This window comes from Nesoenas mayeri (assembly GCF_963082525.1).
Source record: "Nesoenas mayeri genome assembly, chromosome: 2".
Classification (NCBI taxonomy): domain Eukaryota; kingdom Metazoa; phylum Chordata; class Aves; order Columbiformes; family Columbidae; genus Nesoenas; species Nesoenas mayeri.
In genome coordinates, this window is record NC_137543.1 from 103196914 (window position 1) to 103211921 (window position 15008).

Here is a 15008-nt window from a genome sequence, read left to right on the forward strand (position 1 = left end):
CCAAAGTTTGCAATTTGATTCTTCAGTTCGGGAGTGAAAATTATAAAATGCAAAAATTAGGCAGATTGCTCCATCCTCAAAAAGCAGCTGTGCTGGTATCCATTGCATTATTACAGGCTCCTTTCTGAACACTAGTGGATAAACACAGACTTCTGTATTTGTGTGTCTCTTGTGCTGAATGTAGGTCTGGGTTTCTGCTCAGCTTTGCTACAAGATTTCTTGTTCCTGGCTTTGGATAAAGCTACGTTGTAAGTTGTACTGCTTGTTGAGGCTGAAATTAGGACTATAATGGATGTGACAAAACAATAAAGACTGGAATGAAGCACTGGCACTTTTTATGTCCCAACAAAAAGTACGCACAAAGGAGAGAAATGAGCACCACAGAGGAGTTTTCCATTGCATATGAGACTATGGCTGAAGGTCTAGTAGTCTAATAATGTAGAATAATGTAGAATAATGTATCTTACAAAAGCTTTAGCTTTAAAAATATGGTGCTTGCTAGCCAGAATTTATAGAAGTACTATGTACTATGCTACCACTTCTTGTGTCTTCTGAGTGTATTTGATTTTGCAGCTTTAAATTGTTCTTAAAAAAAACCAAAAAGTAACTTATACAGGCTTTGAAAGGATAAAGTGCTTGTTTACTTGTTTAACTAGTTAATCAAAAACATGTGAACAGACTTCAAGTGAATAAAGCAAAACTTGAAATCTAACAAAAGACAACAATTTCAATGGGAAAAGACACTGAATAAGGGAAATTAGAGAAACAATATTGAAAATATCTGTGTCATACATAAGAGTATATAGTCTTCTGGTATATTTACATTAATTTCATGCATTTACTTAATTTCTTTTATTTTAAGGTCATGGAACGTCCTTTAATATCGATTGTAATGTCTGTTCATGTTTTGCTGGAAACTTGATATGTTCTACACGTCAGTGTCTAACTGAGCATAGTTCAGAAGATGAACGTCGGAAGTTTACAGGTAACTTTCCAAACTATGGAAACTGTAAGCTTAATATTCTTAGAATGAGGATTAGCTTCTAAATTCTCTCTACAGTATTAATGGAAAATACCTGATAATTTGTTATTAATATGTCCTTTTAACTATTTTTCCCATGTCCAACCTGCACTTCAGGAAAAAGACCTTTAAATAGAATTAGTAGAGACAGGGTTATGCCACTGGGAACAAGAGATAAGGGGTTTAGGGAAAAAATGTAGACAGCTGAGTAGAATTAGCAAAAAGGCAGGACACAGGTTTTCCTTCCTACTACTTATAAGTGCATACATGCTCTGCCATTGCTAAATTACAAGGAGGGAGGGAGGGAGTTGCTGAAGATATGGCACATCTTTGCATTTGCTGGAAGGCAAAAATATCTTAGTGATCACTTGTGTATCTTCTGTCATGTAAAATAAGTGTGCACCAAATCCCTGGTTTGTGTGTTGCTTTTACAGGTTTGCCATGTAACTGTGTAGATCAGTTTGTACCAGTATGTGGTCAAAATGGACGCACATATCCAAGCGCATGCATAGCTCGTTGTGTTGGACTCCAGGACAATCAATTTGAATTTGGATCATGCATTTCCAAGGATCCTTGTAACCCTAACCTTTGTAAGAAAAATCAGAGGTAAAAGTAGAATATGTTTTTAAGCTTTTCTTTAGCATCATATACTCATGAAGCAGATTTAGTTTTTCTTTGAATGTGTTGTATATCGTAATAACATTCTACTTTTGGGGTACTTTAATAAATATAACTGTTCAAAGTAACTATATTTTATTTACCATAGTTAGTAATGGACTGTAGTAACTGCTAGTTCTTCATTCTGTTTACATAGTGTTTTTTTAAGTTCATGCAGAACTCAGTTTTAGCAGTAAAAGACAACTGATGTATACTTTCAAAAATGGGAGAATCAAATTATGTTGAAATGGCAATAAGTGTCTTTTTACTACCTTTTTTCATACCTTCTTCTAGTAGTTAAAAAAAAACAAACAAACAAACACCAAAACACTTGGATCCAAGACTTGTATTCACTCCTGCTTATTCATTCAATAATATGTGCTTTTTTATGTCTAAAATAGGAAAATATTGATCCCTCTGGAAGACTTGAGTTTATCTTAATTTATACCTTTTGAAAACCATGTCTGTACAATCTCTGTTTTTCAATGTCAGGAAAAACAAAATCTGTACAGACAAACATATTAAAACAAAAATATGCTGCATAGTAGTGCCAGGGGAAAAGAAAATCTGACCTTTCTTATAGAAATCACAGTCTGTGGCTCATAATATTGGGCTCTGTCTTCAATTTTCTCAGTTTTGTGCAATACTGCAATCTCCTTTGAATTTGTATTTGAAAGAAAGCCACCATAAGAAGTTGTGTAATACCAGGCTTTCATGAAAACATATTATAGCAATTTTTTTTTCCATTTTCTGTACTTTAAACTTGATGTGGAAAACTGCAATGAAAAAAACTGTAGTTTTGTAGCTGTAATAGCTATTATGGCATTGAAAACTGGAATTTCAAAGCTGCATTGTGGCTATATACTTTTTGCCTTTTATATTTTTAATTTGGAATGTATAGAGAGATTTTTCAGTTTTATAGAATAACCATTATGCTTAGAGCCTCAGCTCTATGTCCTCAGTTCCAGTACAGGCCTGATAATGTAGCATAAACTAAACATGCCCATTTTAAAAGATCTCTGAAGTGCTTAGAATCTGTTTAAGATCTTATAGTACACTTGTAAAGTGTTTAAATCTCAGAATTTCTGAGTCTTCCCTAACATAAAACGAAAATGTGTAATGCATAGGACAGCGGCGCTGAGAGAGAATAAGAATTGTACATAATCCGGTGGCAACTTTGTTGTCATCTGTAGAAGGAGGAGATTGTTAAAAAAGCCATTTGACCTTTCGTCAGTCTGTTCATCAAACTCTGTGGGCTGGCATTTCTCTAGCAGAGGGATGTCTTGCAGGGCATTTAGCAAACGTTTTGCAGGTAACACCATGGAAGGTAGATATTTAATATAAAGGCAAAAAAAATTCTGCTGTGTACTGCTGCTCTTATCTGTGAAGGCTTAAGAGGGATGGCATGCCAAAAAAGGAAATTCTTTCAATGCTAGATTTTTCTACTTGTTTGCAGTAATCCCTAAGACTGGATGTGATATACTGAACCTACAAAGCTAGAATCCCATTAGATACTTGCAGTTGACACCATATAATCCTGTAAGTCTTGTTGTCACTACCTTCTCAAGGAAGGGTGAGGCTAGACCTCTGCAATGTAGTCTTTTTCTCTTGCAATTCACTGTTTTCATGTTTTTGTTTTCCTTAAATGCATTTACAAAATCAAGCTTGGGAGTAGGTAAGAAGTTTATCCAAGCCTTTTTCGAAAAATCCATTGAAAAATACTTGGTAAAAGATTTGTTTTAGTAGAAAGTGTAGTTATATTCACATGCATTGACTGAATGTGGTATGAACCAGTTTCAGGTTTGTGATGAGACTTGAAATGTGCTATTCAGAATGTTTTATTGCATGTATTTCCTGCAGCTCTGCTGAACCATAGTTAGATTTCATTGAAAATATTTTCCCTGAAAATTTTGAGACATAAAAAAAGTCCTATGACATGATATGAAATTTTCATTACTTTATGCAGGTGCATACCAAAGAAACAAGTTTGCTTGACTAGTTTTGGAAAATTCGAATGTAGCCAGCATGAATGTGTGCCAAGGCAGTTAAATTGTGACCAGACTCGGGATCCCGTTTGTGACACAGACAATGTGGAATACAGGAACTTGTGTACTTTGTACCAAAAAGGGAAAAGTTTAGCATATCGAGGAGCATGCCAGGTAGGAAGTTGTTCTTACAATAAGTGTCAAATCTTCTTTGTTCTTTAATGTTCAACTTTGCAATATTCTGGTTTTTATAGCTTACAAAATGTTTTCATTGGAAGTAATCCTTTAAAAATGTAATTTTCACTAGGATAAAAAGTACTCTCACAAAATTATACTTACGACTTTGTCAAGTGTTTCTCTGCTTTAGTTAACAGCTGTCTCAAAATCAATCAAAAGCTTTACTTATGCTTTCTTGGTGATGATACTCTGATATTTATATTAAGTCTTCTTATATTTTTCACTATTAAAGCTTACACTGAGGCATGTTTGCAGTAATTAGTGTGGTTTCTTGGTTAGTGAAATGCTCTTTTTCACCAGTTTAAACTTGTTATAAATAAAAATTAATGCCTGGTTGTGGTCATATAAAGTTTTGTGTGATTGTGCCCCAGTTTTTACCAAGTTCATTGTTCAGGATCTATTTACACTTCAGTTTTGTTAGAGACCAGTCAGTCTGTAAAATTTTCTTCAGGGAGTCTGGGTTGGATAAATCTTGATATTGATCCCTAAGAAAGATTAGGATTAGGTTTAGTTCTTCCATCCCACTCCTCCCTATGTTGTTGAGAGACAAGCTGTTTCTGTCACTTTACAAGAAGAGTCAGAAGCTACTCTTTTCAAAGTTTCTGGCTTTACCATTGATAGGCTTTTCAACTTTTCTGCAAATGATGAAGACTTTCTCTTGGTCTCAACTGATGAATATTCTTAGACATAGAGGACGTTTTATCAGGGTTTTTCCGTACTATATTATAAATGCTGTTGCTCTTTTAACCCCCTTCCAGTTTCTACCTTTCTGTCTTTATACTGTCTTTTTCTTGCCCTTTCTCAGCAGCTTCGTTAAGTACAGATAATTCTTCTCATTGCGCATCAGATATTTCATGAGATACTCGGAGAATGTTCAGCCCTTGAACAGTAAGGATCAGAGGAGTATTGCATGGCTGGTTTTTTTTTTCTCCAGCAGTTATATGTCTAGTTGTATCCATGTTCACAAAGGCTTTGACACTGGTAGCTTTAAGTTTTCACTCTTCTTTTTATAGGAAAGATGATTGCAAGGTATGGAACTATTTGGTATACTCACATATACTTGTCCTCTGTCAGTTTTGTTGTTAGCTTAGGTGTGTAACATAGAAACTGTAATTGTCTTGCTCTTTTAGAGGATACACAGCAATCAAGTAGCTATAGTGACTTACTTGAAATATTAGTTAAATAAAATATTTAGACCTTAGCAAGAAATTATGGAATTAATTATGTCATTTCACCAGACTTTGGACAAAAGTATTAGTGATCTCTTGTCTGCAAAGAGTCAGCAGTATATGTGTGCAGGCAGAATAGGAAGAAACTGTATTGCAGTTTTATTTGATTTACACATGGGTTTGAATCAAATGATACGGTAGGTATGTTTTTTTTCTGAGAGAAAATTGACACAATAAATATTTTATAGATGTCTCAACAATAAATATATTTTTGTCAGAGAGGTATCTAGTAATGGATCTTATTATTTTGAAATAAATGTATACATTTATCTTCTCAAATAATGTGTTAGAAATAAATAAAGTCATAGAACCATTTAGGTAGGAGAAGACCATTAAGGTCAGGTCCAACTGTAAACCTGACACTGCCAATTGCACCACTAAACCATGTCCCTAAGTGCCACATCTGCACATCTTTTAAATACTTCCGGGGGTGGTGACTCAACATGCACACACACACTAAATTTTAAGAACATAAAAATACACTGAGGTGAATTAATAAATAAATTATTAATAAGCCATCAAAGTCTTAATCAATGAACGGTAAATAATTTACTAATAAATTCATTTGATTACTAAAGTAATATTTATTACATAATGAAATTACAGTAATCTTACATTTAAAAAATTTAATAAGTTAATTTGAATGACATGGCCATTTTATTTAAGCATTAGCAAAGAACGAAATTTGTTTCCCAAAACATGTCTTATTGTACATTTCCCAGATTCCAACTGACATTTTTCTGTCACCTTCTTTAAGTATTTATTCTTTGCATTTATTACCTATTATTAAACCTGCAAGTTATTTACTCTAGATTTCCTACTTTTTTTAATGTTTGACAATATTATCAGCAAATTCCCATTAACTTTGATTTTCTTAATGTTAAAACTACTCTGACATTTTGTCTGTAGCAGGGATAAATTAATCTTCAAAACATTTCTGTGTGTTTCAGCCATTTTGCAAATCAGTGGAACCTGTCTGTGGCCATAACGGGGAAACCTACAGCAGTGTCTGTGCCGCCTATTCTGACCGCGTGGCTGTCGACTATTATGGCCCCTGCCAGGCTGTCGGTGTTCTCTCGGACTATGGCTTTCATACAGAGTGTGCCTTTGTTAAATGTCCCCAGCGTTCTGCTACAGGCTGCAAACCTGTTATTGCGCCAGGTACGTTAATTCTTTGTTAGAGTTGACTGCAGATAGGGGAGTCTCCAGGGCACGTGTATAAATAGGTGTCTATTTGGAACAAAACTTATGCTTTAAAATATTGTCTTTCATAATATCTTTGAAACATCTAAGAGAAAGGATGAAATAGAGATATTTCTTAGGGCTAGAATAAGCCAGTATCAGGACTCAGCCAAGCAATTCTGAAGCAGAAAGGCCTGGGCTTCAGGAGTCTTAAGTCAGTCTTTAGAAACTTGCAGCTGTGCCCATAGGCCTGGTTTAGGAGAAAGGAATGAGGTCTGTGGTGGCTAGGGTAGAATGTCACCGGGAATCAGATAGGTAAGTTTTTGGAAGTGGCAGCACAGATACCACACTGGAATTTTAAACTATTGTCAAAGTAGAGTTCCCAGAAGAGCAAAGATTGTATTTAATTAGAAGATAGAGTAAGATACCATATGTATTTACAGTACTGTGAAAGAGGAAGACAGTAGGAATAGTTTTGCAGTTTTACTGTTCTGAACTGGTTTTTTATTGTTTTCACAAATACTTCATTTATGAAACAGTCAGTAACTAACCACAGGTAATACACAGAGCAAGGAAAGCTCAGTTTTTAAAAAGAAATGGTTTTACGCATTTTTCTCATTCACTGTTTTGAAAAGGGGTCTTTATGCTTTGGTATTACATTTAATATTGTAAAAGTCACTCAGTGAATATTAATTATATATAATAATTTGGGGAGTGTATTAAATATACAATCATAGGTAGAAAGTTGAAATATTTGCTTTTTGCGTTTTGAGATAGTGAGGAAAAACAGTAGAAATAGGGCATGCTTTTGTGTTAAACATGAATCCGTCAGACAAGTCCTTTTTCCCTCCATACTATACAAAGATTTTAAGCTCCAACATGGTATGGCTGCATAAATTGATGTTTGCAGTGTGCATAATTGCTTCTGTCATGTCCTAGCTATTTCAGCTCTCGAAATGGCATCATTTCTCTGGTTGTATATGCATGCATCTGTACAGAACTTGGCTTGCTGTACACAAAAAGCCTGTAGTTTTTAGCTTACAATAATGTATCATCTTGAAACATATGAAAATCCATCTTGTTGCTTCATGTTGATAGTAGTAAATGTGTACTTAAAGGTGACTGCTTTGCATTCTGCCATCAAATTGAAAGATTTACTTTGCCTTGGTAGTATTGCTATTTTCTTTCTCTGTTTACGTTCAACTTTTGACTTCTGCTTCCTTGAAAAAGTGAAAAGACTATATGCTTTTGTGTCTGAGACTTTTTTATTCACATAGGAGCCTGCTGCCCACTATGTGCTGGAATGCTGAGAATCCTGTATGACAAAGACAAACTGGATGCTTTTGCAAGGGTAAATAGTTTAATCATGCCTTATGTTAAATGGTACATGGAAAATCCAAGTTACTGTATACTCTCTCCTGAAAAGTTAATACATTATAAAACCAATTATTTTTTAGTAGATAGTGTGTGATTAGATTTTTTCCTTTATCCTGTTTATACTTTCCTCCATTTCTTAATAGCAGGTATAGAAATTGAAAGCAAAACAGAATTAAAGTAGGCACAATCACCTTCAGATTTGCAGTTTAACTGACTTGTAATAGTAAAAGACAAATTATATGGGAACTTCATCTATCTCATGCTAGTAATACAGTACATATTTGTTACTTTTGGTTAAGATTATTCTGCTAGCTCACTATTTCCTAATGTAGGTAACTTAATTCTGACATTGTCTGATGTTTAAATTGGGCTGGATAACACTCTTTGGGTTATCTAGATAGTTGTCATAGATTTCATTGCTCATCAGCTGAAATGTTGGGTGTTAATTCAACATCTCTGTAAGTTAGATACCAGCATCCCTCATTGCTACTCTTTGAAAAACTAGGTGTAAGATGGATCTTCTGATGTTGATTGTTTATCACTGAACACAACTAACTAGGCCCAAACTCCCCATGTGGTGTATGAAAGGATTGCACTTCACTGACCCCTGCTTTTATGCTTCAGTATATGGAATAGAGCAGAATGCTTGATTTTTGGCATGACATCACAACAAAATACAGTAATACAGCGATCATGCCTAGTGAAACAAAACAGTTCATGTTTGCATCTACACATGATTTTTATTTTTTAAAATATCAAATAGAAATATAATTTGATCTAAGTGTACCTGCCCTGGCAGGGGGATTTGACTAGATGGTCTCTCAAGGTCCCTTCCAATCTCTAACATTCTGTGATTCCCCTAAACAGTGTAAAACTACATTAACCTGTTTATATGTTTAGAAGTAGAGAGAATCAGCTATTATTGTAAAAACACAGAAAAAGTTAGCTTTAACAGGACCCCTGGAGGCATCTAGTCCAACTCCCTGCTCAAAGCAAGGTTGGTTCTGGTTAGATCAGCTTGGACAGCTGAGTTTTTAAAACTTCCAGGAGTAGAAATTCCACAAGCTGAATGCCACTGGACAATGACTTTTGCTGGCTCTGTTCTTGCTGTTGCAGCCCAGTGTGTGGTTGGTCTTCATCTCAAGGATGTGCTGCTGATTGATGTTCTACTAATTTCTTCCCAGAGATCTGTGTGTGTGTTTGCACGTTGACAAATTTTGCTGAGTAACAGTGTCATTAGGTCATGACTGCATCCTGGCATGTTGTGGCTGTGAAGAAGAATTTTTAGTTTTAGTTAGGAGAAGGCTTTCTAGTTAAAGAAATTTATTGGACTTACTCAAGTAGTTATTAAGTACTTGGTGATAATTCCTCTCACCTACTAAGCACCCTAAAACCTGTATTAGGGTACTTAGTAGTTGCTTTCTTTCTTCTTTTTTCCACTTCTCTTTTTTCTTCCATTTGTCATCACAGTCTTGCTGAGTTTTTCTTTTCTTGCTCACCTAAAGCCACAGTACACAATGTTCAAATTTTCAGAACTCATATATATATAAATTTATATGTCTCTTTACATTTAAAATATGTGATCTCTCAAACATTCAAGTCAGCATTCTCTTAGCACATACTAGAAGTTACAGAAGTTTGACAGAAGCTTTCTGCTTTGGAAACTTCAATCAGGGGTCATCCAATAAGCCCCCAGAGATGATCTCTAACTGGTCACAGCCACCTGGAGACTGTGCATTGTGTGACACCAACCTGAGCACAGAGAGTTAGAAGCTTTGTGCTTTTGTCACTCCAGTGTGAGTCAGAGGCCAGTTAATATATCTTGATAATACAACAGAAGATGCCCAACTGTGTATTTGAGTAGTTTTGATACTTCTGTCATCTACATTAAATTACTGTTAATACCATTGATCTCCTCTGATTCCATCAATAAAACTGCAGCTGTTGCTTTTGACAGTGTATATATATATATCCACTGCACTGGAGATAGTTAAGTCTCAGGTAGATGGAATCATTGCTGAAAGTGCTAGCATATGCTTTAACCAACCCAGAGCGCAAGGAGTAGTAAAGTATGCTTACTTTAGTTCAGACAGGTCATTCTGAAGAGAAAAAAACACTTTAAATACTAAAGAGTTCTGATTTTTTTTTCCCTCCTCCCACCACTCTGGCCTTTTTTGTAAAGATAGCAGGAAACAAAAGTCAGTGTCTACACAGACCAAGAAGTGTTAGACATCTGCTAAGATTCTAATCTAATCTACTAGATTTCTCATCTACTGGATTTTTAATCTAAACATCAAAATCCAAGTTTGACACTATCAGTCATCCTGAAAGTATCCATATGATGCTGTTTTAAAACTGTTTGAACAGGGTTTGCTAATCATTCAGCATGTCAGACTGCATTTTAGTGGGGCTATGACAAGGAAAGCCTATACAAGGTTTGGTAAAAGAAGTGTGTGACACCCTGCAAATTTAATTCATGTAGTCTACTTTGATTTCCAAGATTTCCATTTGTTAAGGTCCTGTATCAGTGTTCTTAAAAGCAACAAAGCTACAGTGGAATCACAAGGATGGATCTCTTGCAGCTAAAGCTAGAAAACGGAACACAACAGAATGACCAGAAGTCACAAGCAAACTGTTTTGGTGTCTATACTGTTCAACCCAACCAGCACTGACCTAGAAAAAAAGGTGAAAAACCTTCAAGGCGTGACAATCATTAAATAGAGCATCAACAATCAGATTACTGTTTGCCAGATACAGACAGCAGAACAGAAATAAGAATTTTAAAATGAAAATATATTTACCTGGTACTTATGTAGTGATCTTGAAATGACTCATGTTTGCATATATACAGACATATATTTGTCTTCACAAAGCCATAGCTCTTCATTTCCGGTGGCTCTTGGAAGAGATACTGTGATGCTAATGGAGTGCCAGGTGGTAGGGCTGCTCTACTGCTTGTTTTCCAGCACAAGAGTACAAGCCACTGTAGCAGATAACCATTTACATGATTTTGAGGTACATGATACGTACACACACTTAACCATGAAGGTGGGAAACACCACATATCAAAACTATGGTTAATTTAAGAAGTAACGCATTCTTCACCTTCTTCCTTTCACTTTTTAGTGGTTGTGGTGGGTTTGGGATTTTTTTGCTAGAGTTTAAAACCGAGTAGTTTAATGGCTGAAACAAATTTTCTGGTGTAATATAACGTTATTAAAACTAAAGAGGAAAACTGTAATTTCGCATAACATCACATGACCAACAAAGTTCTTTGTTTTCTTCCAGGTAACAAATAAAAAGCCTATAACAGTGCTTGACATACTTGAAAAAATCCGCCTGCATGTCTCAGTGCCCCAGTGTGATGTGTTTGGATACTTAAGCATAGAATCTGAAATTGTGATTCTCATCATTCCTGTGGATCAGAACCCCAAACCATTGCAGGTAGACTATGTTATTATGTTGTTTACCCAGCGCGGAAGCATGGATTTACTTCATTTTTATATGAATACACTTTACTATCTTCAATATAGCAGTTTTTAAATTGTGCATTTTTCGGTGTACTGAATACATGGCAATTTCTCTAGTGACTCAAATCTGAATAGCTAGTATTATGGATGTTAAAATCTGTCTTGAAAATCCTGCTTTTCTGATAAGAGGCTTTTGAGTATGGGTAATAAGAGGGGTAAGGTAAAGGAAGGCCAAGGATAGAGTAGTATGATTTCTGTGTTAAAGTTAATCAATGCAGAACCCTCAACTTCCTGTGGCTAAAGTAGCAGAAAATATAAACTGATGAAAATAAATTTCTGAATGACCTCTTAAATTAATATTAATCATATATTAAATGTATACCTGCATATGAAATGGTACTCCTTTGACTCCAGTGTAATGGTTAAAAGTAGATTGAAGTATATGTGATATTAGGCTGAAGCACATCATACATATTGATATCATATTAATATATTGTGCATGTATTGATGCTAAGCAGTAGTTCCTACCAAAGAGCATCTGTTTATACTGTTCTGAGACTATCTTGGTTTTGATATTCCTTTCCATCTTATGGTGAAAAGTTCTGGGAGATCCCAAAATGCTATTATGACCTTAAAGAGGAAATAACATTTCAATAAGCTGCCCAACTTGCTGTGCTGTAGCTAGTTCATACTAGCAAACAGGAAACTAAGACTCACAGTACTAAACTCTAAACTCAACAAATACAGCTCCAGATTCTCACAGTATTTTATTAGGAGCAGTTCAAAACAACAGAAACAAGGCTCTGGCTATGTATTGCATTATTATTGTCTTGGAGCTGTTGTTTCATTTTCACTTTCTACTTGTTGAGCTGTGCAAGACCAGTGAGGCTTTTTCCTATTAAAAGAAACATAATTTGTTGACATTTTATAGTTGTTTCTAATACTCTTGCCTGGCGCTACTGACAGCACTTTATAATTAAGTCCCCTGCAAGATTAGGTGCTGTGACTGGTTCATTCCGTTACCCGACATGTTGATGTGTGCTAGTGTACAATGAAGGATTTACCTTTGAAAAGGAAGGGGAGAGAAAACCTGCCCACAATCTCTCTCTTATCTTCTACAATACAAACAGAATTCAGGCAGGTTCATTTCCTTGTTGTTTATTTTATGTTGATGGCTGCTACCCATTTCCATTTTATTTCTACAGTCTAATCTTGCATGCTCAGTATTGCTTCTGGGATAGACTACAGTAGTAGTGTAATGTGAGGGGACAGAATCACTGCCATAAAATTTGCAAGCTGCAGTATCTATTAGGGGACTTGTTTCTCAGGCAGCTATATTGAATGTATTTTGCTTGCCTGTGCTGCTAGAGCAACCCTGTTATGTGCAATGGAGCTTCAACTTACATCTCCTTCTTTAGCAGAAATAGCCCAAAATGTTACCAGGACTTAGGAAACAAGGTCTTGAGCCTTGCCAATGTGGTCGGCTCTCATTCTGTCTGCAGCAGGTGCTGTCAGACTCCTGGGGCGAGGAAGATTCTCTGAAATCAGAGAGGCCACCTGAAACCAGGGAGAAGCTGCTCATCTCACTGGTGACAACAGTGCTGAGCTAGAAGGTTCTCAATTTTCAAAGCTTTGGGCATCCAGATATTACATTTGTCAAGTTAAAATTTCACTTCCAGAACTGTTAAAGAGACCTAGTGCTAAACTGATTCATGGGTTGCAGTAGAAGGTAGAAAAAATGGATTTGCTAACATGAATTCATAATTATCATCACATCAGTGGAGGAATGGAAACCTGTGTTTTCTCAGGTTTTCCTGTTACTTCCATTCTTCCCTTCCCATAAAAGAAATCACTTTTCCCTGATTTGGAAGAAAAAGCGCAATAAGTTGAATACCTTGATTTTTCCAGTCTCGCAGACTTCAAGGTCAATAGGAAAGTAAGTCCTCAGTTTTGGAGTTACTTACTTTAATTATAATTTACTGTGAGCTTTTGGGCATCAACATGGAAACATCACTCATGATAGATTGTACGTAGCTTCCTTCTTTCCCCTTTGCTACTACTCAGGGCTTCCACAGTAATTTTGATGGTACCAAAATCTATGATGAGAGTTCCAACATGTTTTCTAAGAAATACTCCCAAAAATAATATAAATCTTATTTGCTGAGAGCAATAACTCGAATTTTCTTTCCTGAATTTTGCTATCTAGCAACATTTTTGCATTGTCTGTCATTTTACATGGCAGGAAGAGAAATAATAACTTTTTTTTTTTTTTCTTAGATTGAAGCCTGCAATAAAGAAGCAGAAAAGATAGAGTCACTGATAAATTCAGACAGTCCAACATTAGCATCACATGTACCACTATCAGCTCTAATTGCATCTCAAGTACAAGTTTCATTTAGCATTTTGTCTCCTTCTGTTAAACTGATGCCTGTTCAGCACTCCCTGATCATAAGCCTTTTGTTCACTTTGTCAGGATTAATATATTATATATAACTGCTTAGAAAATATGCATGAGAATTGTGGTGTTTTATATTGTGAAGGACATTCAGAGTTGTATATCACTGAACCAGAAAAAAAAAATTTGATTTGATGAACTAATATTTTTTTCAGTGAAGAAAGTATTTTGAATAATGTGAAAAGATTATTCTTTTATTCATTACTAGTCAGATGACTGTTTCAGCACAGTTACATTATTTTCCTTTGAACTTAGAAACATAAAAATACTCTGGAAGGTTCTGACATGATTTTTTTTTTTTTTTGCAATAAGGGATTTTATAGGGTTTTTTTCAGCACTAAAATAGTATTTTGAGTTTATTGAAGAATGTTAATTTTATATTATGCAGGTGCATATCAGTGACAATGAAAAGTAGGCACCTATTTTTAAGTCTCATTTTTAGAAGAAATAACTTGCTGCTACTGAATTACCTTACCAACAATTTAAGAGTTTATTCTCATGTAAATATGCTTTCATGTTTTGTTATGAAGAAAACTAACTATCCCTGGGCCTATTTCAGTGGACATCTTTACTTGGACTAGTGAAGATTTGCAGGACATTGGGCTCAACGCTTGTAAAATGACAATCAAGTTCTGTAATAGTACCTGACTTCAATGAAGAAATATGTTTTTTTTATAGCTTTGTATATTTCAGAATCTCATATTGGATGCAAAATTATAAAGATACTCAGTATCTGTATTTAAGTGCCATTTAAAATATCACAGTATTTGCATGTTATCTAATGAAATTTATACTTTAAATGTTTATACAAACAGTATGTTCTATTACGTATTGTATTTCATGCACCTGACATTAGTTTACATGAAGTATTTTCTATCAGTATTACAATAGCCAGCTTTTGAAGTATATACAGAAAAACTTATCGTTGCCAAAATGCTAAACTTTAAAAGAAAGCACTGAAAAGTTTTGAACATGTATGTCATTTTAGCATGTTTGTAGCAATTCTTCTCTCTTAAATGCAAAAGTATAAAATCTTTTTATTTTAATAAAACACTTTGTCACGTGACTTTAAACATAACGTATGTATGGCAAGGAACCTTTCTGTCCTGGCTTTGTTAAAAACAAGACCAGTTCTCTTTTAGTGAACTTTCCTTTCAGCTAAGTTCTTCTGAGTACCTTCTAAGTAACTTCACTTTTCTGAATTTAGCTGCGTGTTTCTCAGACACTGTGCTCTGAAACTGATAAGAATGACCAATGGAATGCAGGACCAGGCTCATGTTTAGATTTATAGTTATAACAACTAAGAATTCTGATAACGTCCCATAATTGAGAGGGGCATATTTGCAAGGAGGGGAAGACAGAACAGGTGACTAAAACTGACCAACCCAGTATTCC

General features: G+C 35.2%; 1 protein-coding gene across 1 annotated transcript in view; it reads left to right on the forward strand.

Annotated features, from left to right (window-relative positions):
- Positions 1-14123, forward strand: part of RECK (reversion inducing cysteine rich protein with kazal motifs) — a gene marked incomplete at its 5' end in the record, with an annotated part of 61533 nt that extends 47410 nt beyond the window's left edge. Inside the window, 7 exons of the mRNA XM_080340062.1 lie at positions 863-985; positions 1456-1627; positions 3645-3837; positions 6080-6290; positions 7589-7662; positions 10977-11132; positions 13436-14123. Coding sequence (XP_080196188.1) covers positions 863-985; positions 1456-1627; positions 3645-3837; positions 6080-6290; positions 7589-7662; positions 10977-11132; positions 13436-13651 — 1145 coding nt within the window. The 3' untranslated portion in view covers positions 13652-14123. The remainder of the gene's footprint in view (positions 1-862; positions 986-1455; positions 1628-3644; positions 3838-6079; positions 6291-7588; positions 7663-10976; positions 11133-13435) is intronic.
- Between the last annotated feature and the right edge of the window lie 885 nt (positions 14124-15008).